General features: G+C 34.8%; 10 protein-coding genes across 10 annotated transcripts; 4 read left to right on the top strand and 6 right to left on the bottom strand.

The window, feature by feature from the left end:
• Positions 1-259: 259 nt before the first annotated feature.
• Positions 260-1,573, bottom strand: SAPINGB_P003729 (uncharacterized protein; the record flags this gene model as incomplete). Its single annotated transcript, XM_031998445.1, has 1 exon — positions 260-1,573. One exon carries the CDS (start codon positions 1,571-1,573, stop codon positions 260-262), a length of 1,314 nt encoding a protein of 437 aa, XP_031854336.1.
• A 254-nt stretch (positions 1,574-1,827) lies between these two features.
• On the top strand, positions 1,828-2,589 carry SAPINGB_P003728 (uncharacterized protein; the record flags this gene model as incomplete). The annotated part of the gene is made up of 1 exon (XM_031998444.1): positions 1,828-2,589. The coding sequence occupies one exon, from the start codon at positions 1,828-1,830 to the stop codon at positions 2,587-2,589; it is 762 nt and encodes a 253-aa protein (XP_031854335.1).
• Positions 2,590-2,693: 104 nt separating this feature from the next.
• On the bottom strand, positions 2,694-5,439 carry SAPINGB_P003727 (uncharacterized protein; the record flags this gene model as incomplete). The annotated part of the gene is made up of 2 exons (XM_031998443.1): positions 2,694-5,310; positions 5,372-5,439. 2 exons carry the CDS (start codon positions 5,437-5,439, stop codon positions 2,694-2,696), a joined length of 2,685 nt encoding a protein of 894 aa, XP_031854334.1.
• A 272-nt stretch (positions 5,440-5,711) lies between these two features.
• On the bottom strand, positions 5,712-8,003 carry SAPINGB_P003726 (uncharacterized protein; the record flags this gene model as incomplete). The annotated part of the gene is made up of 1 exon (XM_031998442.1): positions 5,712-8,003. One exon carries the CDS (start codon positions 8,001-8,003, stop codon positions 5,712-5,714), a length of 2,292 nt encoding a protein of 763 aa, XP_031854333.1.
• Positions 8,004-8,432: 429 nt separating this feature from the next.
• SAPINGB_P003725 (uncharacterized protein) lies at positions 8,433-10,131 on the bottom strand (the record flags this gene model as incomplete). The annotated part of the gene is made up of 2 exons (XM_031998441.1): positions 8,433-9,901; positions 9,957-10,131. The coding sequence occupies 2 exons, from the start codon at positions 10,129-10,131 to the stop codon at positions 8,433-8,435; spliced, it is 1,644 nt and encodes a 547-aa protein (XP_031854332.1).
• A 1,857-nt stretch (positions 10,132-11,988) lies between these two features.
• Positions 11,989-12,387, top strand: SAPINGB_P003724 (uncharacterized protein; the record flags this gene model as incomplete). Its single annotated transcript, XM_031998440.1, has 1 exon — positions 11,989-12,387. One exon carries the CDS (start codon positions 11,989-11,991, stop codon positions 12,385-12,387), a length of 399 nt encoding a protein of 132 aa, XP_031854331.1.
• Positions 12,388-13,007: 620 nt separating this feature from the next.
• SAPINGB_P003723 (uncharacterized protein) lies at positions 13,008-13,793 on the top strand (the record flags this gene model as incomplete). The annotated part of the gene is made up of 1 exon (XM_031998439.1): positions 13,008-13,793. One exon carries the CDS (start codon positions 13,008-13,010, stop codon positions 13,791-13,793), a length of 786 nt encoding a protein of 261 aa, XP_031854330.1.
• Positions 13,794-14,093: 300 nt separating this feature from the next.
• On the bottom strand, positions 14,094-16,985 carry SAPINGB_P003722 (uncharacterized protein; the record flags this gene model as incomplete). The annotated part of the gene is made up of 1 exon (XM_031998438.1): positions 14,094-16,985. The coding sequence occupies one exon, from the start codon at positions 16,983-16,985 to the stop codon at positions 14,094-14,096; it is 2,892 nt and encodes a 963-aa protein (XP_031854329.1).
• Positions 16,986-19,127: 2,142 nt separating this feature from the next.
• SAPINGB_P003721 (uncharacterized protein) lies at positions 19,128-21,396 on the top strand (the record flags this gene model as incomplete). Its single annotated transcript, XM_031998437.1, has 3 exons — positions 19,128-19,190; positions 19,259-19,374; positions 19,449-21,396. 3 exons carry the CDS (start codon positions 19,128-19,130, stop codon positions 21,394-21,396), a joined length of 2,127 nt encoding a protein of 708 aa, XP_031854328.1.
• A 277-nt stretch (positions 21,397-21,673) lies between these two features.
• SAPINGB_P003720 (uncharacterized protein) lies at positions 21,674-23,527 on the bottom strand (the record flags this gene model as incomplete). The annotated part of the gene is made up of 1 exon (XM_031998436.1): positions 21,674-23,527. One exon carries the CDS (start codon positions 23,525-23,527, stop codon positions 21,674-21,676), a length of 1,854 nt encoding a protein of 617 aa, XP_031854327.1.
• Positions 23,528-24,791: the final 1,264 nt, after the last annotated feature.

The raw sequence follows: 24,791 nt of genomic DNA, 5'->3' as shown, positions 1-24,791 counted from the left end.
CTTTAAGAAGTCATGAACAGTGTAATATAAGGATTCAAAACCTATTTAAGAGTTACATAGATTATTTTGATTCATCAACTTAAAATATAACCCATTAGGTGTGCTGGGATAAGGCGTGTTATTGTAGAAAACTTTATTTAATATGTAAATTGCTACTGTAAAGTTTTTTAAGTTTAGTTCTGGGGTAAGCATTTAATAAAGAGTAGCCATACAATACAGATATATGTAACTACGAAGAATATGCCAACTGACCTTAAATTTACGGGTAGTTCCAAAAGGCAATGGCAATGACCATATATGTACCAAACAACATGGTACCTTCAAGCCAGTTAGACTCTCCATCTTGCACAATATAGTTGAGCATGAGTACCGAAACAAAAAGCACACATGTCTCGAACGTAGTGAAAAGCAGCGACATAGGTTGATCGATAATCCAGCCAACAATCACACAGAAAGGAGTCAAAAACAAAGCAATTTGCATTGAGGAGCCAATGGCAACACCAACAGCCAGATCCATTTTGTCTTTGGTAGCAACTACAATAGCAGTGACATGCTCAGCTGCATTGCCAACAATAGGGATCAAAACAACACCAATAAACGTCTTAGAGATACCCGTTTCAGTGACAATCTCGTCAATTGAATCAACCAGATAGTCAGCGCAGTAGGAGACAACAATTGTAATAAGGCCCAAAAGACCCAGGGCTTCCCAGGTACTCAATGTAGATTCTTCTTGGACTTCGACATCACTTCCACCAGCAAGGAGAGGTGTGGTTTCATTTCCATTGGAAATGATCTGAGGTGAGTTTTCAATATCATTGGGCTCTTCAGACATGCTTTCAAAGTATTGGGCATGTGTCTTAAGTTGGAAAAAAAGATAGAAAATGTAAATGATAAGAAGGATAATTGATGTTCCATGAGAAACATTGAGAACAGCCTGGTTAGTGTTTTGACCAGGCTCACTAGGATGAGGGAAAGAAGAGTTAAAAGCGGCAGGAATTAAAAGCGATGTGACGGCCAGAGCCATGAGAGATGACATGGTCTGTGCAACCGTGGCATTGAAAGTTTGTTGAATTCGATTATATCCACCAGCAATGAAGGAGCAGCCTAAAACAAGAAGCGTATTGGAAAGAATTGAACCAAGCATGGAGGTTTGGACAATGCGAATTTCACCTCGAGCCAAAGCAACAATGGCAACAATAAGTTCAACTGCGTTACCAAATGTCGCGTTAAGAAGACCACCAACAGTCTCACCAACATGAGATGAGATTTCTTCTGTAGCATAACCCATAAGTGCGGCAAGCGGAATGATGGCCAAAAAATTAAGCAAAAAGATTGCTTTGGCACCCCAGCCAAGCTGGTAAGCTAGAATACCAAGGGGAACAAAAATCAAAAGAACATTAACATAGGAAGAGGTAAATATGTTGTTGATCTTGAGTATCCATGGATTGGAGTTGAAACGCGTCCAAGTTGGTCGGCTTGCCTTGAAAGCGTGAAACCGCTTCAAGAGAAAAGACGTGTCACGGTCTTCAGCAAAATTGGATGACGCTGCCGATGATCTGCGCGTGCTATTCATTACTTATGAAAAAAATAGAAAAAATAGAAAAGTAAAAAAAAAAAACTCAGAATTTCTATATTTTTTTTAAATAAAAATATAGGGAGTTAAAGATATAAAAAGAGAAAGAAAAAAAAAAGAGGAGGAAAAATGTGTAAAATATATTTGCGTTGCTGCGCCTTTGAAAAAAAAAGTTTAACTCCGACCCAACATACGCCTCTTCAATTTTTTCTTCAGTGTCTTAAGTAGGAAACTCTCAACTCTACCCATTTACAATGACTGAAATCCCACTTTTTGTGACATCTGAGAATACTTCATCTGAGCGACGAATTAATCCATCATGGACAATAAAAAATCTCAGAGTTCGGCTTGAAACAATCACCGGAATTCCGCCAGCCAATCAACAAATCCAACTTTATGGTGCATCAAAAATATCGAAGCCCATCATCATTTCTGCAGCAGATGAAGACACCACCACCTTGGAAGGCTTTTCTTTAGAGAAATATGGACGCATCAACGTTGACGATACCCGACCGCTTTCAAATCGACCGAACTTTACTGATACGACAAATGTCGAGTTTTATACAATGCCTAATTCAGTTTATGAGAAAAGAACGGATTCAGTTTTAGCATGGAAAAAACAAAATCACCTGGGCCGCTTTGCTGAAGAAAATTCTGGTGATGAAGCTAATGGGTTAACAAAGCAACAAGAACAAGAAAAACTAGAGCTGCTTTCTATTGCGACTAGAGGAATAAAGGTTGGAGCTCGTTGTATTGTAATCAATCCTGTTGAACCGAATGGGCCAGAAAGACGTGGAACTGTTCGATATATAGGAAAGATCCCTGAAATCAAATCAACCCAAATAAACTACTGGGTTGGCGTAGAATATGATGAACCTTTAGGAAAAAACGATGGCTCCTTAGAAGGGACACGATATTTTGATGCAAAGAAGGGATGCGGTTCATTTGTGAAGCCTGAAATAGTTCAAATTGGCGATTATCCAGAAGAGAATTTGTTTAGTGATGATGAAATTTGATATTCAACAGATATTTCTAAACATTAAGATATATTAACTTATTAAAGATTGTATCACATACTAAATATAATAAATGTTTTATGCCATTAGAACGGCATGTTTAACTACTCTTCATCCTCCTCTTCCTCTTCCTCTTCCTCATCATTACCAGTACCATCAGTTTTACGTGCTTCTTTAAGGGCATTACTAAAAGCTGTATCTTTGGCCTGCACCATAAACAGCTTTGCTTCCTTCTCTGTCAAATTTTTTATGGAGTAGTAATTTCCCATTGGAACTCGAAATGATCCACCAGCTCCCACTGAGATAACATTTTCGGAAATATTAGCTTCCACTACTCCGCTAATCACAAAAAAAAAGTAGTCAGTTTCACGCGAAGGTTTAAACGGCTTTTCACCGTTAGGATCAAAAACAATCATTCCAGCAGCCGTTCCAGTACCATTGTAATTAGGGTACATAATAAGCAACTTGTGCGTGGATCCCGGGATAGAGGAAAACTGGTTATTGCTGATATGATTGCCCCATGCCAAAACCATCTTTTCTGTACGCTCCGTTGTAATATTTCCATCAGAGTTGTAGTCATGAACAAGCCCACTAACACTGTTTTCTTTGACCAGATTCTTTGCACGCTTTACAGCACGTTGGATTACAGGATCAGTCTCTTCTAATGTGTTGTTCCTTGCCTTTCGTTTTGTTGTTTTCCGTTTTTTAGAATGAGTGAGTTCATCAGAACTATCTTCATCTTCCCGATGAAAAACCTCTTTAATTCCAGGGACTTTGGTATGCGCTTCTTCATCTTGCTTCATGGTGTATAAAATTCGTTCATTTTTCCAAAACTGAAGGGGTGCTACCCGTACTCTACCAGAACGTCTCAACCCTGGAGCAGATTCATTTAAATCAACTCTAATATTTTTTGCTTTAATAGCTTTTCCAGATGGTACCGACTTCGGTTTTTGAATAGTGGCAAGCTTTGTAGCAGATTTAGAAGTAGGTTGAACAGCAGGTTGAACAGCAGATTTAGCAGCAGATTTAGCAGCAGGCTTAGCGGCAGGTTTAGCAGAAGGTTTAGTGGAAGAATTAGTTGAAGATGTCGTAACAGTGGCCGTGTGTTTAGTTGCTGATTTCTGTGATTTAGAAGCACTATTCTCAGACACAAAGGAATTAGAGGCATTTATTCTTTTAGTTGATTGCTTTTGAGCACCAGCTTTACCAGTTTGAGCTTTTGGCTTTGGGGGGGGCGGTGAAAAAAGGTCAGATTCAGATTCAGATTCAGATTCCAAAGTAGACTCTGGTTTAAGGCCAGAATCTTTGTCTTCTTTGTTTCTCAAATTCTTTGAAATTATGGAAGATACTGGTAAAGGCTCCTTTTCATATATCACTTCTTCTTCTTCTTCTATCTCTTCAAATTCAATTTCTGTATCGATATTGTCATCAGTTTTTTGGCTTACAGCCGTATCAGGGTTTGTGGCTAACATTTTTCTCCTTGACGATCCTCCCCTTTTCGCATTGTTCAAAGTATTTTTTTTAGATTGTGACACCGAAAGCTCTTTGGCGTTACTTTGAAATTTACGAGGCTCCACTTTTTCAACTTCAATTTCATTTTCAAAATCATCATCAGAGTAATCGTCTCTTATAGACTGTGTACTTGGAATGTTCTTTTGGGCTTGTAAAGAACCTAAAGTTGATTTTTCGGCTTCAGAAACAATTTTTTTATTTTCAATTTTGCGACGACCTTTTTGCGACGCGTATGATTGTTTTCGCTTTGGAAGATCCTCTGTTGGAGAGTTTTCTTCTTCTTCTTCACTTGTGTAAGCAAATAATAATTCTCCTCCTTGTTTTGGTCCGGTTCGAGAAACTGGTAAAGGCAGACCGTCATTTTCTTCTTCAACTATACTATTAGTTCGCTGTGCTATCTTTTTCGCCTTAATAGATTCAGTTGCTTTTTTAAGAGGGTCGTGGCTTTTTGCAGAGTTTAATTCGTTTCTTTCTTCGTTTCTTTTATGTTGTAAGCTTGGTGCACTTTTAGTGGGGTTCTGAGATTGAGCTAAGTTAAGTGACTTCATCCGAGTAGACAATCTAGGTTTTACAGAGCTGGATGCCATTTTTTTTCCGTTTGATGTCGGGGATAATATATACTCATTCTGTATTTTTTTTGTAGCCTCGGTCGACACTTGAAGAAAAGAAGTATCTTGTAACTGACCATTCCGGATAGGTGATGAATTGACAAAAGACGATTTAGATTTTCCTGCCAAAGATTCTGATCTAGGAGACTTCAATCGATTATTTGTTAAATCCATACTAACGTCATCCACACTATGAGAAAACATGTCTTTATCAGAAAGAACAGTAGGAGAATCTTTTAAACGAGCGGCAAGCGTTGATTGAGTTGCAGAGATTACCTCATTAAATGAATTTTTTTGCCTATTTGCTGGAGAAGACACCAATGGGCCAGTTGTTGCCCGTCGATACATGGAATTAAAGGATTTAGTAGACTTATTAGAGTCATTTAAAGATTTTTTTGAGTATGTTGCTGTAGGTGTACTGAATATTCTAGCTGCATGATTATGACGCGTCTCTGTTTTGTTTTTTGATGGTCCTACATCCTTTTGAGCTGACGCCAAAGATTTTTGCTTGTCATTGCTTGGGCTATCATAGTAATCTTCCATAAGTTCCATTCCAGTTTCATCTCGTCTAATTCCATCTGGCAAGACAGTTCCACCTTTTCTATATTACGCGTTTGAGTTAGTTTTAAAGAATATCCTATAAGCGTACTTTTAATTCTTACCGTCCTATTGTACCAAGCTGATTCTTATCATTGACATGACTACTATTCCGGTGATGTTTCGGTTTCATGTATACCATCGCAATTTGTAACTTATTGAAAGTCAAAAAAATAGGAATATGATAACTGCTGAAGACTACTCAATAATAGATATATGTGTTTATAGGATATATAGACTAATAAAAGACGCGTAAATCAATCCTCGCAATAATCAAAAACGGGTTTAAAAAATTACTTAAGACGCGACACTAGATGTAACGAGGATGAGATTTTTTATGGTGGTGTGTTCAAAAATTTAGCTTACACAATACTTGGATTACATAATTATATTAAAATTTGCTGACTACGCGTTAGTCTTTTGTTTCAAATTCCTTTGCCCATAAACATCAAAATGAGCACGATGTTCAGTAAAATTCCAATTCCCCTCAAGTAAAATCTTTTTAACACCGTTTTTAATTCTTGGAATATTATCAACACTGTGCGTCCCAGCCCCCGTGATTATACGTAAGTGATGAACTGTGCGGGCAGCCCCACGAGAACTACTTTCTTTCGTCCACCAGTTTTCGATTTTAGTGCGTGTGGCATCTAAAGCATAGCTTACCGAAAGATGGTGCAAATCAATACTATAATCAGTAGTTTGGCGAGCCAAAACCTCATCAAACTGTGAGGCTAAACGCGCATTATTCGAAATTGCATGCTGACGAGCCATGTTCATGTAATGTCCAGCGACACTACGATACAAAGGGTTAGAGCTTGCTTTGCGATATGCCTCAGCAGCACGTCTCATATAAACCATGCGAGTTTCTTGCTCTTCATCCACAAGGTCTTGAATGTTCATATTATTCCAACTACCAGTGGAAGCAGTGGTTCCGGAAGAAGATGGCGTATTGATGTAAGAAGCATCAATGGCAGTAGAAGGTCTTGATATACTCTCTTTAACAGAATGTTTAGGAATAGGAGCAGAATTAGGCTTATAACCACGAAACGATGGAGAAGGAACAGATGAAATAGAACCGGGACGCTGCACTTTCATATCCAAAGATGTCAAAAGGCGAGAGTGTTTTACTGGTTGTTTTTTAGCATTCTTGTTCATAATAGAGGTAATAGCATTAAAAAGATTACCGTTGCTATTTTCGTACAAAATCTGAGCTGCTTTTTTATCAAGACCAAAATTATCCATCAAAAAATCAATGTTTTCATCTTTGGCTTTGTCCTTTTTATGACGTGAACGAACTGTTTGAAATTTTCCTAAAGAATCTTGTTCACGACGGTACTTTTCCCATTCTGTTTCAGCCAACTTTTGAAGATGCTGGTGTAATTGCATCTCCTCTTTAAAATTAATAATAATTTCTGCGCTTAAAAGTTCATCTGATGCAAGCATTACATCACCATCATTACTTTCTAAGGCGTCTGCAATTTGCTTATCAGAAGTTTGTGGAAAAGACATTTTAAGAAAAGCCACAGGATCCAAATCATCTTGCTGGACATTTTCAGTGGATATGTTTGTTAAATTAGGATCATTAGAAAGCATTTGTAAGGTTAATAATTCGTCAGAAGAACGAATTAGATCTTGATTGTTTGATTGGTAAACTCCCTCAATAACATCTTTTGACATATCTGGAAACGAATTAACAAGAAAAGCAATATTTGATACTTCTTCAGAAATACCAGAGTCGTCATTACTTTCATTTGAAATTCTGTTATTGAAAGGTTCGGTTACGTTACCCCAAGCATGATTCTCGATTGCATTAATATTCAAAAGCTGGTCAGAGGTGCGGCCGGGATCATAATCGCATTCCTTAAGAGTTTTGACAATAATATCGGAACTAACATCTGGAAACGACATTTGGAGAAAATCAAGGTATTGATGGAACGTCTCGTCGTCAATTCCTATTGAATCATCAGAATCGTCGTTTGTCACAAAACCATTTGATATTTCCCCGTCCGCTTCATGTGCATTATCATCCCATTGGTAATCTTGATTTTCAAACTTATTGGATATTTTCATTTTTTTAAAATCATTCAAAACATCAGAATTTTTATTTTTTACTGTAACAGGGGTAGTATACTCAAGATTACCTAAAGAATCTAAAGAGCTATTTCTTTCAAAAGAGGTGAAGGAATCTTCAGAATGTTCCCTGCTCTCATCAAATCGAATATCTCGAGACAGATGGTTACTATTTTTGTTTGAGTTATTGTTGGTTGTTGTTTTATTTGTTGCAAGGTAAGTTGATTCCGGAGTAGAAGAGCGTGAAGAAAGAGGCGAAACAGATGGAGAAAGGTGACTAAACGTTGAAATCTTATTATCAGATGCGGTTTCATTATCATAGTTGGGAATATAGTCATCGTCTTCGATATCATCCATTCCCGGAATGTCGTCAGTGTTTAGTTTTGTTGAAGAGCTTGAACTAGATGACGGGATATATATATTTTTTTGTAACTCATTTTTATAGGCTTCCATAATTTTAATGTGATCAATATCATCAGCACCCATAAATTTTAAATTAGTGATAGCATCATCAAAATTTGAAAATGTATTAAGCGTGATGTCGACCATGTCTTCAATCGATGGGTACATTTCTTTAATGACATGGGAAAGAACATTTTTGTCCACATCACTCAGGGATAAAGACATTTTTAAATAAAAAATTGGCAGATAACTGCAAAATATGTTTTCTTCTCAAATAGTAGTTTTGATATTTTTTTCGAAAAAAAATAAGGGTGAGTATGGCAGGTAAATAAGTATAGGAGCAATGTTTAATAACAAAAAATAAAAAAAAACAAGAAATGAGAATTGAGAAATGAGAGGAAAATCTAAACCATCTGATGAATGTAACATTGTAATTACATTTTGAATTTAAGTTTGAGGTTAGGTTTCAGTATTCCCTAAAAATGCTAAATCATACTACTAACAATTGGCTTCTGCTAATTATTAGTTACATTACATACTATTCATCACTATTCCGTAATTTTTAATCTCACTGATTTACCTTTATAATTTACTGATGTGTTTACAAGTTTTTGATACTAATAATGATATTGCTAATTATTTTTACACACTCATTTACTTATTCGATGAAACACATCTATTTCGCCCAGATGTATATCGAAGAGTAGAACCCGTAATACCTTGCGTATTATTGTTATTCCATGATGATTTCGAAAGGTTTGGTGTTGATTTAGTAAAGTATTTAGATCGTTCTAGTCTAGATGGATAAGGTAAAACTGATGCAGATAACGATGGAATCAATGATGATGACGGCGATGGCAATGATGAAGATTCAGAAGAACCAGAGTAAGCATAAGAGGCTTGTGTAGTCCCATGTGTCTTTAGCGGTATCATTGACACTCCTAAATTGTTAAATGATGACAGCGCCATGCTTGATGAAGAAATAGGGATTTTTGAAGGGTGTGAACTGTAGTTTTTTGAAGAAGATGTTAAAACATTTAACGATGGTGTCCTACGAATGACTTGGTCATGATTTCCTGTATGAATAGATGCTGATGTATTAAAGTTAGCTGACGAAACAATCGGTTTTATGGAAGAGGTTGAAGGCAGCAATGTTTTTTGACGGGTTTTTGTTACTGCTAAATGCTCATTGCTCTCTATTCTCCTTAAATTAGAATTTGAAGGAATTTTGCAATTTGTCCGAAGAGACTGAAAAGGTTCTCTCATATTTTTTGTTGGAAATGATTGCTTTTGAATTTTTAAAGTAGGTCTGGATAGGCGTAGTTTTTGAAGGTCTTCTTGATGCGTTGAGGGTAAGTCCGGACTGAAGTCACGGTGTGGACATGGTGTTGGGGAAATTGACCTTATATGCGATTTATTTGTACAAGGTTTTGTGGGTGATAATGTTAGATTACTTGTGTTCACTTGCAAAGATGGTTTCAAGGTGTTGACTCTGATGTCTGGCTTTGACTGATTTGGAAGACAACTTTCTTTGTAGTCCAAATTTACTCCTGAGCGTAGATTTGACCGGGAAAAAAGACTGTTTTGATCATATTCCAAAATTGAATTAGAATTCTCCATTTCTTGCATATGACCAATTTCGCTTACTCTTCTACGTTTAGAAGATGATAAAATTAATTGGTTTGATAGTCTTTTTGGAGAGTCTTGCTCGGGCGTTTGGTTTAGAAGATTTAATGGAGTAGTGCGTAGATGGGATGGTGTCTTCAAATCTGGCTTATCAGTACAAGACTTTTCGCAATATTTTGGAGATGGAGAAGAGTTTAAAATAGAATGCTTTGGTAAGTTGGAATTCAAATTAATACGTTTTCCGAGCCTTTCGGAAAAATTGCGATCTTGAACATGGATTTGCCGAGTGCCATTTCCTGAGTTAACAGTGTAATGCTGATCAATACCTTCCATTTTCGCAAACCCCTTTTGATGAGCCTTGAAATATCTTTGGCTGTGTTTATTAAAATTTCTGGAAGACAGCTTTGCAGAAACAGATGCAAGAGCTAAAGGCGAAGAACTTGGGGATGTAGAAAGTTTTTTCGGTGTGGAATCAAATGAGGTGCTTTCAAGTATACCTAATTTTTTTTAAATGTTAATATATGTATAAAAGTTTCAGATATTACTACTTACTTTTTGCTCTTTCATTCATTTCTTTCATAATATCCTGTGTTGTACTGCGATGATGAGTTTTGATTTTTGAGTGGTGGAAATTCGAAGTATGTTTATCAATGTTATTTGAATATTCATCGTCAACAACTGGAGCAGAGCCTCCGTTGCGAGAAAACTTTAAGGGAAGTTTTTTCATGGTGACGGGGAAGAATAAATTTTTTTTTTTTGAAAATTCAATAAAAAGGTAGCTATTTTGGTTAAAAATGAAACAAAGAAAAAGCTTGGTTTTACTATTAAGATAAGATTAATAGTAGACTATCGCATGGTCGGTTTTTCATAAAACAAAATTTCGCAAAAGTAAACAAGATAACTTCAACTTTACGTACTGGTGGTTAAGGTATAATAATATTTCGGTTTTTAGTAAACAAACTTCTACTTTGAGAAATACAATCACGTGATAATATATCAACACTTGTCTAGGACAGTGGCGCTTGATATTCATTGATTTACAAAAAAGCAATATTGCTTTTTAATGGTAACGGTCATAAAAATTTAAGCTCTTAGCGGCCAAAGGATGCCCTAAGTAGACCACCGATTTCGGTGGCAGCATATTAAGTTAACCAAAGCAAGACCACAATAAGTTTTGATCGGTGGCTGCTGATTATGTCCAGTTGCGGTTACGTTTTCCTCTAGAGATCTCAAAAATATCATTTCACTAGGCGCTTGTGGACTACACCAAACAAAAAATTTCCAGTCGAGATTCCTAACAAGGAATAAAAAGAAAGGCCTCTTTTAAATGAAAATACTACAAGTACGATATAAATGGGGAATAGTTCTAATGTAACAAAAAAAACTGTTTTTGCAGTTGTAAATTTTGGATCGATATTTATGTCTTATAAGGTTGCAAATGAAAATTTCTGTAATCGTAATCTCTGAAAACTGTTCAAATGTTCTTTAATTATAAGTGGAAACAAGCTTATATTCAAAAAAATATTAAACCGTAAATTTGATATTCATATTCTATATTGAAGAATAATTAATTTATTGAGCGAGATATTTAGTTGCCAAAAAACCGAAATGGTTATTTGGAATTGTTCAAATAAATGTCATTTTTTAAATTAGAATAGTAGGTGTAAAATTAAAGGATAAATATTAATATTGGGTCAGCCTATACATGAATTTATCTTATGGTTTTAAGTAGTAATTTTTATGTGATCTAGGTTTTTTTTTTTTTTTTTTTTTTACTTCAAGCTGTCAAAGACAGCCAACAACAGGGGTACATTTTGGCCTCTATAAATTGGTTATGGTTAACTTAACAATTTATCTAATTACTTGATTTTATAGCTATACAGTAGTACGGTAAATAAAATGCTAATTTTAATTGTCCTTAAATGATGTTAACATCTGGTTAAACACACTCAGCTTTCACATGGATTTCATTTCCACGAAAACACTAAATCTGGACTTTTGTTGAGCAAAATTTATGCATTAAAGAAATAAACAGGTAGGTGGTGAAAGAAGATTTAAAATTTACATGATTTAGCTAAACAGAATAATAAAGTTGCTTTTGATTCCCATTATTCTGTGTTAAATAATAAGCAGATCATGCTTACCAAGAAGTAGGTTTCTTTAACATAACGACCAGTATATAAACAAGAGAAAAAAACATGAAATTCCAGTGGTTTTCATTAAAACAGCTACCAATCTGAAATATAACACTGCCAATTTAAAATATCTCCTAAAATCTTGAAGAGTATTGCGATTATTAAATTATTAATACAGCAGTGCCTTTTTTACATTTAAAATATTATTTTTAAAAAAGTAAATCCAGGTCTTGATTTCTTTTAAAGGCTACACCTATCAAAAACGCACAAGGAAAAAAAAAAAACAACTGCATCGCATTTCCTCTGAAATTTGCCCCTTTCTCCCATATTATATCAGCAAAATTCACCACATTTTTTCGCTTTCTTTAAACTTGGTCATTTATAATCTCACTATTCTATTTGATTCATTTTTTTTTTGATAAGAACTTTTAAGAAGTTTAACTTTAATAATGGCACTTGGTGGAAATTTTTTACAATCACTCAAGGATTATGACTTTCGTGATTGGATCAGAATTATTGTTATTGTCTGTGGCTATATTTTGATGCGACAACAGTTTGTTCAATGGAGAACTCGTCGATATCAACGACAACAAGAAGAAGAAGACGATGTTCTTAAGCAAGAAGCCCATGAAGAAGCGAAACGTGTTGCTTTGGAGAAGATGGAATCTAAGGTCAAAGGTACTAGTGCTAAAAGTAGCGGTGCTTCTTGGGGCTGGGGAAATACTGCCAAAGAAAGATTTGAAAAACGTCGCAAGTACATTGAAAAGCAAGCTATGCGTAAGGCCGAAATGGCTCAGAATGAAGTCGACATAGATTCTGATGATGAAATCAATGAACTCCTCCATTAAACATACATGAAATCATCTAGTTGGCATTGAGAATTTTTACGCTCGTTTTTACAATTACAACAAATAAAAAAACATTACTATTTATTAATGATAAATAAAAAAACTCCCTATTTTGCTATTTTGTAATATAATTTATTAAAAACTAATTTTTATTTAAACAGATGCATGGACGAGTATGATTAACTATTTGTTTATTGCTATTTATTTTTAGTTGTATTACGTTTATTTAATTTTTTTAAGTTAAATATGAAATTAAATTGACACATAATTTAATCATAACAAAATGATCCATGGTATTAAACAGCCCTATGCAAAATAGTATTACTCCACGTGATTTATCACGTGAATGTTTTTTTTGGTCACCATGATTTTAAAAAAATTTCAGAAGTGTAAAGATTTGACTTACTAATTGATTCGATACACAAGCGCGTTTTTTTTTTTTTTAAAGAAAGCCTGTCCTTAAGCTTGACGATATATAAGTCAAGAGTTAAATTATATTCTAAAGTTTTTTTTTTAGCGATTTTAATAAATTTATTCCATTTGTTAAAATCAGAAGTTCTCTTTTGGTTGAGTTCAACAGCCTAATTTTTTTTATTAAAAAACCTATATTATTCTGTAACATGTCTTTTCGCGGTGGACGTGGTGGTCGTTTTGGCGGACGAGGAGGAGGTGGTGCTGGTGCTCCTATGACTGAAGAAGAGCGTAAAGCTTTTTCATATGCGTTTCCCACGCCTACATACCCTCCAGTTGCGGTTCCTTTACAATCTAAGCCCACGAGGGTAGAACGACTATGCGCTTCACAATTTCTTCAGTTTCGAAATCAAGTAAGAGATGGTCCATTTTATATTGGCAGCTATGTTGGACCTCTAGTAGATGAATCTACTGGAAAAAGCAAAAAAAAGACAGCGGCAATAGCTATAGAAATTGACGAGGGACAACAACTGAACGATGGAATCAAAAGATATACTGATAGATACACCAAAAAACGACGGATAGGAACTAAGCCTGCAGTTGACGAGCATCCTTATGTCATTGAGTTTTTCCCTAAAGAGTTATACGAACCTATGGGACACATCACTTCAGGATCCGGGAAAAAGATAAATCGAAAACTAGATTTATCACGATTTACAGCTGAGCTTTTATTAACGGAAGCTGGTGATGAGTTAGATGATGATCCTGAAGCCAGGGAGCGTAAACTTAAGGCAAAAATAGAAGAACTTAAAGCTTCTGCTGGGTCCGGAAATGATAAAGATGATGATAAGAGTGATGATAATGATGAACCCGAAGAAGAATTTGATGATGAATTTGAATCGGATGACGACGATGATTATAATGCTGAAAAATATTTTGATGATGGTGAAGGAATGGATGATGATGATGATGGGAATGATGAAGCTGCCTATTAACTAACTTTATATAAAAAATAAAATAGAGAACCGAACTATCATTAAGACATTCAAATCACTTATCTGAAGCAACTAAGGTTGATTTATCGACTCCAATATAAAGTAAGTTTGGCTATTGCTTTATATTTTGTAGTTTACAAACTGAAAATCTATACCCATAGCATATTTGGAAATTATTTAAAACACTTAAAAAATCAATAATTAAAAGAAAACAGTAACAAAATAGTTTGAACGCCTATAGTGGCCTAAAAATGATTATAAGAAATAAAAAACAATAAAATAAAGAGAAAAGATCAATAACTAAGATTGAACTCTGGCAGATCTTTGTTCAGCTAGTTTCATCTTTTCATACTCGTGATAACCAATAACAACATCAGTCCATTCATAAGAGTTGCCAGTGCAATAGGTTACTGAAATATTGAGGGCCTCAAACCAGGCATCCTTGGAATCAATAGAGTCAGCATAAAATGTGATTTCTTCTCCGTCCTTAAAGGTCACTCTAAATGCACGATCATAATATAAACAACTAGCCATCATCTCACGTTTATCTTGAGGAGACATCTGATCAAAGTCAACAATAGATGATACATTTGTAAGGTTCATCACACTTCGAACTTTTTTTGTATCTTCTGTATGACCCACAAGTTCGGCGCCACGGAGTGTAAACCATCTTCGTCTCCAGTAATTGCAATCGCCTCCTTCTTGTGACAAGTATCCATCTAATGAAATACTTTTGTAGGTTTTCATCAAAGATAATTCACGGATAGCAGCTTTCATACTGGGAGGAAGCTTTCCACCCATAGTTGCACGCGGAATGTACATAAACGTAATTTGCAAAGATGCAATTTTCGATGGTTCGAGTGGCACCTTTTTGATAATAAGGGAGTTTGATGTCGAACCAGCGTGGGGGAAAAGAGAGTCGCTACCGGTAGAAATATCTGACCCATTCGATTTGGTGTTTTCCTTGTTCATGTCAAACATTGTCACCTCTTTATAAGCCCATTCATTGTACAAAGTAATATTGAAAGTACGAGAGCGACCGTACACTTCTTTTTCATATTGTGATTCAACAAGATAACATCTACCAAACTCGCCATGAGGTCCTACCAGACCTTCCCAAATATCTTTTGGTTTCTTAGCAGGTGGTGAAGGTTTAGAAATAGAGGGTTTAAGAATGTTAAGTTTTGGCGGAGCGGCAAGATCTCTAGTTCTTAAAGCAGTGGTATTTTGAATAGCACGAGTGGTAGTAGTAGAACGAATTGCGTTTTGTGAAAGCCCCTGTTGAGAAGCAGCAGAAAGGGCAGCTGAATGCTTTTTCTTTGGAGAAGAAAAAATAGATCTAAACTTGCTTTGTTTCTTAGGGCTTCCTTGAGGTGTGGTAGGCTGAGATGCAGCTGCAGCTGCGGCTTCCGCATCTCTAGCTTCTTTCTCTCGGCGCAATCTTTCTTGTCCCTGAAGCAATAAGCGTTTCCTTTCTTCTTCAGCTTCCTTTTGCATTTCAATTCTTTCCCTTTCTCTTTCAGCTCGGATTTCCTCTTCAGTTTTCAGTGGAGGTGTGTTTTTAGCAGGATCCTGAAAAGCTTGAAATGTGAGAATAAATTGAAGATCTTCTCCAACAACTAGTTCAAACTCCTGATTAACACCAGGATTAGTTGCTGTAATAGGTAATGAGTCAATTGTTACGCTCTGAACTCCATTATCAAGCGTCATGTTAAATCTAGGATTGCGATGAGAAAGAATGGGAAGTTGCAGATTCTGAAGACCTTCAACACGAACAAATAAGCGACCTCTGTCTTCAGGGTCAATATCAGTTTCTGATGTTTTTTCTTTTGATGAATTTTCATCTTTCTTTTCTTCGACAACATCAGCCCTAGAATCATCTTCATTCAGCTCATTTTCTTCATTTAAACTCTTTTTAGAGTGAGTTTCAGCAGAAGCAGTGCGAAAGCTTCGTCCACGTCCAAGATGAGTTTCAGATTGCTCAGAAAAAATTGAAATCGCATCCACATCTTCATTATCTTCCGTAGAAACAATCACTGCATTTGTTGGAGGTGAAAATGAAATTGCATTTAATACTGGGCTAGGGATAGTACAAAGCTGGGCAGCTATATGAGAATCAAAGGACCCATTAGAAGTGGAAGAAGTGGTTGATGGTGTACGTGATGGAGAAGAAAGAATATTAAGAGATGTTTGAGAAGGTGGTAAAAGATTTTTGTTAATTTGTGGATTTTTTGAAGAGCTAGTGCTGGAACTCCAGGTAGTAAAATTGCTGCTAACGCTATTGCCACGCTCCACCGAAGTAGCTTCAAAAGGATTTGAAGATTCAATGACTGAGACAACTGGGGAAACGGGTGTCTCAGGATTGATTTCATCCTTTAACGTAGGCTCCAGCTCTGCAGAGCGTGAAGAACCTGATACAGATCTAGCAGTCGACACACGAATAGAGCGCATACGTTCAAAAACATTTGGAGACGTTTGACTTTGAGTAGTAGTAGTAGATACCTTTCCTTTGACCGAGATGGTGTTTTTACGCCCCAAAGAAGACTCAGTCGTAGGAAGTGATCCTGGGAGAGGAGGCTGTGAAAAGTTAAAGGTTGAGCGAGAAAAATCCTTTAGAATCAGAGAAGAAAAGTCATCGTTAGCAAAAGACAATTCAAGAGGAAGAAAACTAGAGGTACTATGAGTAGGAGTGCTGTCAGCTGGAAAATTTTTGTAGTTGTCACTAACTCGGCGAGGAGTGTCAAGAATATTACTAGTAATCGGTTTTGTAGAGAGCGACTCAGAAGAAATCGATTCTGAAATAGTATCCTCGTCAAGATCACCAGCTAATGGGATTCCAGAAGGAATTTCGTCGCTTTGATTTTCCTGCTCATAAACCAAGGGAGACGACTGCTTTTGTTGGTGCTGTTTCTCATTATAAGACATAATAGCTGAAATCGGAACCTTGGAAGGACTTGACTCTGAGAGGTTGTTGGAAGTACAGTCGGTTTCAGTAGAAAAAGAGGAATGAGAAGCAGTTGAAGAGGAGCTAGAAAATGATTGTTTTTGAATAGGCTGATGAGAATCAATGGGAGGTGACAATTCTGACAGACTAGATAGGTTTTTAGAAGCGTTAGCGTAATCGTTAGAGGTCGTCAAGTCAAGAAGGTCGAAACGCGATGATATTATGTCCGAGCCATTAACATCAGACATATTGACTATTATTCTTAAGGATAGTCTGATGATCTCTCAAGAATGACTTTAATAACGTTAATTTATGTCCTGCAAAAAAAAAAAAAGATTACGATGAATAATGAATGATAGAAAATAGAAAAGAGGATAGAAAGAAAATAAAATTCAAAGTATTTAGGAAGTAGGTATCTTTTTTTTAAAAAAAAAAAAAACAAATAATAAACCTCATATTTCAGCCGCCGTTTCTAAGGATGTTTTTTAAACATATCAAGCTATGTTTGTTTTCTATTTTTTGTTTATAAATTTCCATAATTGGAAATGATTAACATTTACAGCTTGTTTTTGTTGTCATAGGAACCTAAACAAGTTATGTAATAAACGCGTAAAAATAAATATTGACGCGAATCTAGTGATTAAACACATAGAGGCTTAATGTTACTAAGCATAATTAAATTGATTGGACAGCATTGTTAAGGATGAATATATGGGGTAACTACATAAGTACATATATTAATATGCCTTAGGCAGTTACATCTAAGACGTAACTAGTTCTAACTTTTCACAGTATCAACTTATAAATAAGCCGATAATAAGAATAAGAATAAGCATAAATAAATCCTAATATTGAGGAAACAAGTCTCTAATACAAACTTAACAATATATTCATACAAATATATTAAAACAAACACAAATGAATAATGCTGTAAGCCATCTAGCCTGATATCAATATTTCAACTAAGTTTAGTTTAAACTTATTGGAACTTATCTTCATAAACAAGAATAGCTATTATTGATTAGTTTTATAGAAAAGCACTTTGTTTGCTTCATCAAAAAAGGCAAACTTATTATGATATGTTGATCGATAATGGAGTTCAGGATACAAGTTTTAAGATAGACGTTTTTGTATTACTGTATCTAGTAAAACAAAATAAGAAAGTATCAATATTTGTTTACCAAAGCTTTCTTATAAAATAGAAATAATATTGAACTCGATGTGACTTCCACTATTTGCATTATATTGAAGCCATATAGTTTTTTTTGCAACTCCATTAATTAATGCACTCCACTCTCTATTAAGAAAAAGAAGTAATTGGTTGACATAGATTTATTTGAATAATACTTATTGGCAAATTTCAAGAAACCTTTACAGTTTACCAAATGTGAAGTGAGTGGTCAATTGTGTTTACAAGTTGACTATTCTTTGTGATTTCTATATTCATTCACAGTTTTAACTGTTTTAACAACTCAAACAATTTAAAACTTAATCCACAAAACACTTCTCCTGCACGGCTTAAAAATAGAAGTTTCTCAATTTCAATTTCAATTTCAATAAGAATAAGAATAATAAAACAAAACAAAACAAAACAAAACATTGACACAAAAATAAATAAAAATCGTTGAGAAATTTCGAAAGAACAGATAAATATGGATCATTTGAAATAAAGAATTCTTATCATTTTACAAATTCTGTCGTCAGTAAGCTATTCACAAAATATCCCACCACTATTTTCATGTTTGCGTTTGTTAAGCAAATTTCTTTGTTAAACCTAAATTGTAATCAATAACGCTGTAATTATTAATAGATAATGTTACAATTATTTTTTGGGCGTGCGCAACAGGCTTTGTTAATATTTTACCTGTCACAAAGATATTGCAACATACCTAATTTGAAATCATGCATATTTATTGTTTTTTTCTATCTGCTTTTGACAGTAGGTGGTGTTCGAAAAATAATTATGTAATATTTTTGGCTTCTCAAATCGATGAACCCAGCCAACCTAAAAAGAGCCCAGCCAGCCTAAATCTCCACAGCCAGCCTTTTTCCTGCACTCTGAGGTTTAAAATTTCTTTCTTTTCTTTCTTCTCTTTTTTCTTTCTTTCTTTCTTTTTTTTTTTTTATTTAATACTAAGCTAATAATTAAATTAGCCTGAATTTTTTTTTTTAATTTCAAAGATTGTTTAAAGATTTTTAATTATTTTTTCTGCAAATACTGAACTTTCAAACCTCCGTTTATCACATTTCTTAAGATATATTTCTACTATTTATTCAAATATCGTTATATTTCAACAAGAATTTTGCATTTTTTTTACAAAATTTGTTTAATTTTTATTCAAACTTTCCTCGTTTATTAATACCACTTTTTTTTTTTTTTTTTTTTTACAATGAACACTTCTTTGATTGACTCTAAGCCTTTTGGAACTCTTATTGTGATATTTGCAAAAGCAGTAAGTTTGAAACGGAACCATTTTAACCAATTCTCAACAATCAGCACCTTTTTTTAACCAACTATTAGAGGAATCTTCCAAATAGACGCACACTAGGAAAACAAAACCCATACTGTATTGCTCGAATTGGTGCAGATGCAAAACGATCGAAGGCAGACCAAAGAGGAGGTCAAACTCCTATATGGTAAGCATGACAAATTTTTTTATGTTTACATTACGGTCTTAACCAAAAGAAACTTTTTTGTACAATAAAAATAGGGATGATGAAGTGCGTTTTAAACTTATTGAAGGAACTCAGATTAGTACGTTAAAGCTTTCTATCTTAGACGAAACTGAGTCTAAGCCCGAATTAATTGGTGATACAGTAATTCAACTGGCACCTGTTTACCAAACACTTCCAACTGAAGGTTATGATAAATGGCATGAACTTACTTACAAAGGGAAATATGCTGGTGAGGTTTATCTTGAAATGACTTTCTATCCCGAGAAAAAACCTACAGGACGCAAATTTAAGCGGTCTTCCATAATGGAATCGTCTGTTAACAGATCGGGAACTTGTTCCACTACAAGATCTGACACTACCAGCTATTACGATTATACAGGATCTTTAAACTTTTCTTCTTCAATGGTCAGCATGGCTTCTTCGCGCCCTCTTCCTTCTCAACCTTTACCGGCCACTGCATCAACAGCAGCTCTCCATTCATCTACTGCACAGACTCTAACAAGTTCTCTAGCAACAGTCAGAGCTCCCCTGAATACCCAGCAGTTACACTCTTTTTCCATGTTTCCTGGTGTACCTAAAGTAGACCCAGCCTTAGACCCTTCTAATTTGTCAGGTACACACTCTGCACATAACTGTGGGTCCCACCACTCCAATTCTTTTAACATGAGCGCAATGTCTCATAGTTTACCGAATCCCTTGGACTTTCAAATCGCTTGCGAAATCGATCTTCCCGCAATTCCTCCAGAAACTACTTTAGGTCAAGATCATACGGTTTCAGAACAACATAAATATGAAGAAAACGCTTTTGAATACCAATTTGATAATTCTTTTGACAATGGAAAATATACAAAAGATCCAGAAAATGAATTCCACAAGTTTTTTAATACACCAATCCCAGATGTTCCAGAAAGCCACATCCAACGAAGCTCAAATGAGACTTATACAGCTAAGCCTCTTCCTGAACCAAATTATCATCAATCAACCCAAGTTTATTCATCTACTTCACTTAACAGTTCTTTGAATCGTTCAACAGGCTCACAGAAAAGCACTGGGTCAACTAATAATTTTAGCTCCAATAGTAATACTGATTTAGGTACGTCACTAGTTTCAAAAGGTCTTCCAGTTATGCCGAGGCCTGAGAGCAAAGGCTTTTCTTGTAGTGAAGAAAATCTTGACTCTTGTCCCACAATTTCAAATAAAATGTCAATACGACGAAAACCTATTAGTTTAAAGTCAAGTCCTGCTAAAGAAACACCAGTTTTACCATACCCAGGTGCTACACACTCTGTATCTGATATTGGTGCAGAAGGTCACTCTATAAATGATGATGAAGATATAAAGGAAATACCATTTTCTCCAGACTCTTATGTTTTGAGAAAATCTTTACCCCAACCTCCTTTACATGCTCATTTAAGAATTAACGAAGCACCACCTTCGCCACCAAAAGAAAAAAATTTTAAGTCTTTACAACCATTAAATGAACACATGCCGGTACTGAATCTTACTGAATCTTTAACATTGGAACCTCAATTGCGACCAATGAAACCACTGCCTCCTTCTCCCCCCGCAAAAGAGCATGACGAAAGGATTCGTGAAATTTCTCAAGATTCTTACTCTGATTATAATAATGGGTTTAGCCAGTATCAGCATGATGATTCATATTCACCTGTTGAACTTCAGAATTTTGATAGCTCATATTTTTCTTTAAGTAAGCAAAATCTAGAGCATGATTTTGAAAACACAGCCATTTCTAACAAAAATGTTTTTGGCCAAATTGGAGCGCTTGGTAAACGTTATTATAAACCTCAACCACCTATTCCGACTCAGGAGCCTCAATCTGAATTTACATATCCTACTATGAGCATGTCTTTATCATCAATGTCTGGCAGTGTTTTGCGAACTTCTCCAATGCCAAGGGTCAGAGGAGGCAGAGACTCTCCAAGTAATTTTACCGAGTCTTTTTCTGGGAAGTTTTCTAGTTAATTGGCTACAGAAAATAAAAGCTACTGATCATTAAATCATTTTTAAAAAACCTTATAAGGAATTTTGAAATTGATGGCTTATTACTTTTAGCATAGAATACATAAACAAGTAAACAAGTAAAAATATGATTAATTTGTTATATATATATATATATATATATTTTTTGTATGTTTAAATATAAACATGAGTTATAAAAACAACTGAACAAAACATTTATAAACTAAAAACTGACTGAACAAAACATTTATAAACTGAAAAACGACTAATGTGCAAGTATTTATGCCCAAAACCTTTTAAGGATATTTTTCTTTGGGGAAAACTCTTCAACGTTGGGTGATATATTTTTACCCTCAGGATATTTTTCCTGATCTTCAACGTTTAATTCTGGTGTCCCTTGATCATCAAATCTATTTTGTGCCGAAACTAATTTGTGATTGCGTAAGCAAAGCGTGAATGCAATTAAGGGGACGCAAAGGCATGTACCAGTGATCAAAAGATATCGCTGAACCGTTTTATAAGCCACTACAACAGCCATACGTTCAGGAGAGCCCCATGGATATTCAACTATAAAGGTGAATGGAGAGCCATAAGCAAGAGTGATGAGATCTAAAGAATAGGCTCCAATTTTGGTTAGCTCTTTTTCAATTTCTTTTGCTAAGGTCTGTGTCCAGATGGCTCCTGAAACGCAGTTACCAAGTGCTGATCCAATATAGTAGGAGGCGAGGTAGAGACTTGTAACAATCGACAAATATTCATGATTTGTAACACTTTGAATAGAGTTTTGTGTGGGATAAGTAAAAAAACCAGCGCCAAAACCAAGCAATACCAAAGAACCGATAATTCCAGATCTCGCTTCCATACCTCCACGGTAATGAATCATTAGACCCATTGCAATAATCCAGATGCATGCACCAAAAACAATAAAAGGTTTGAGGTATCTGACTTTTGCTACAACAAAGCCTAATATGGTACCAGTGACAACAGATGTGAAAGAGTAAAGTTGAGTGATTCTAGTGGCAGACTTTACACTTTGATTAACTGAAACAACCAGAACTGTGTACATATAGTCGCCCTGCATATACCAAATGAAGTTGATTAAAACGGCAATGCAAAAAGCAGCCCAAACACCTCTGTCTTTTATCAAGAAAAAGGGGATAACAGGTTCAGGTGAGTACATTTCCCATGTTACAAAAACAGGAATCAAGAGACCGCCAATTATAAGAGGTGCAATGATTTTTGCATGTTTCCACTCAGTAGAAACACCACCAGCAAGTGTGAGAGGAACTAAAATCAATGCAAAAACGGCAATGATCAAGAACAATCCAATAGCATCGATTTTAAAGAAAAGATACTTAACGAACCCGAAAAATCCTCTTTTTCTGTATTCTGTCTCATCTTCATTAATCTCATCAAAATCTCCATTTTTCTTTGCCAGATATCTCATATGGAAAAGACAAAAGAAAAGGGGGATAGAAATAACGGGAAGAATGATAGCCCAACACGCTATACCCCAACTCCATCTTGTTCCAAATGCTGCTGAAACATTACCCGAAACCCAAGTATTGATAATAAAAGGAATAGCTGGGACAAAGGAACTAAGAAGACGCCAATTAAGAAAAGAGAAATCAGCGGCAAGAAGTTGCAAAAGAAGCATAATTCCTGTAATACCAAATTGATAAATGATGGCACCTCCCGCAAAAGTTTGGACATTGTCTGCTTGGGACTCAATGATTGTTCCAATAACGTAAAAAATGACTGAAATGAATAGGATTTCGGTACGACCAAATACATCTGATAATCGTGCATAAAAGGGCTGAGCTGCAACGGCAATAATTGATGCAGCGACGTTAACCGTTGACAGAAGTGAGTGATGTCCATATGAAGATTGGGCTTGTGCCAGGAAAACATATCTGATTGTTTGATCTAGACCATAAGTATAGGCAATTAAAAACATTGAAAAGAAGAATAGAATCTTTCCATATCTTCCGTATTGTTTTGACATAGCCTCAATCTTTTTGATACCAACAGTTTTAGTTCCATTGTGAAAGCCATCTGGATGTCCTGTATCACGAACAATTTCTTCAGGATTCCCGCCTTGGCTTGAATTTTCTATAGATGTCTTTTGCTCCATATTGATGTAAAAATAAATCAATTAAAAAAATTATCTGATGGATCAGCAATTGAAAAAAATTTTTTTTTTTTTTGATAATTATCAGGATAATCTATTCATTAAATAGTTTTTTCTTTTTTTTTAACAAAAAAAATTAAACGGCTTTATTTTCTTAATAAATTGTGTTTAGGTCATAAAGCCTAAATATGTGATCAGGATTCCCACCTCCTCCCCCAAAAAAAAAAAAAAAAAATTGTGCGGACTAAATCTTTTGTAAAATTTACATATGCTAACGTTAACATATCATTTAAATTTCATTTCTTTTTATTTTACTTCGTATCGCATATATCGTTTTTTCTTTTTTTTTTCTCTTTCTTTTAAACTTATGATCACAAGTTAAATCATGATTTACAAGAAAAAATTTTTATACAACTATATATTATAATGTACAAAATAGAATAGGGGAAAATAAAATATGATTGTTTGTGAGCATATCTTCGAACAGGTTAAAGCTGCTTAAACTTAAGTATACTTTCTTGGCAAGGTTTTTTATTTTTTTTTTTTTTTAGAAACGTCATTTTCACTTTTCGGGAACAAGTCTTATTTCAGAAAAGAAAAGTTTTTTTTTTTGTTCTTTCTTGCGCAATAATCTTTGTAGCTTAGATTTTCCGTTTATTACTTGAATCAGTAGTGATAAGTGATGTCACTACTGATGGATTTGATAATCAGATTATTCAAAGTATGTGAATAATTAAATAATTTGGAATTTTTTTTAATTTATCTAAATATGAATATTAATTGAATTTCTTAAAAAAAAAAACAATAATTTGATTTCATTAGAATAATCCATGCAGCTGTGGTTTTGCTAACTTTTTTAACGAATTCATGGCTCATATAGAATGCAATAGGGAAACAATAGCCGTTGGACAAGAATTATTAGAAATGTTAGAAATATTAGAAACATTAGAAACATTAGAAACATTATAATTAGAATATCAGAATATTAGAAATACCTGACAAATGATTAAAAGGGGTTTAATTAATACATTTGCTAATTAATATGCTTGGTAAATGATCAGTTGCTATGCTTATTTAATTTTTATTTAAAGAAATAATTTTTTATTAATAGACAAAATATACAATGGTTTATTGTACTCAAAATTTTTTTTTTTTTCACAAATGTCGTGGAGAATACTGGTCGGATAAAAAGACCTAAGGTACTAGTCTACATTTAGATAATAATCCACTCGGTTACATGATGTTAAATAGTATCTTTCCACTCTTA

The sequence above is a fragment of the Magnusiomyces paraingens genome (assembly GCF_902498895.1).
Source record: "Magnusiomyces paraingens strain CBS 517.90 genome assembly, contig: contig3, whole genome shotgun sequence".
NCBI classification, from domain to species: Eukaryota; Fungi; Ascomycota; class Dipodascomycetes; order Dipodascales; family Dipodascaceae; genus Magnusiomyces; species Magnusiomyces paraingens.
This window is presented reverse-complemented; position numbering and strand designations above follow the sequence as displayed.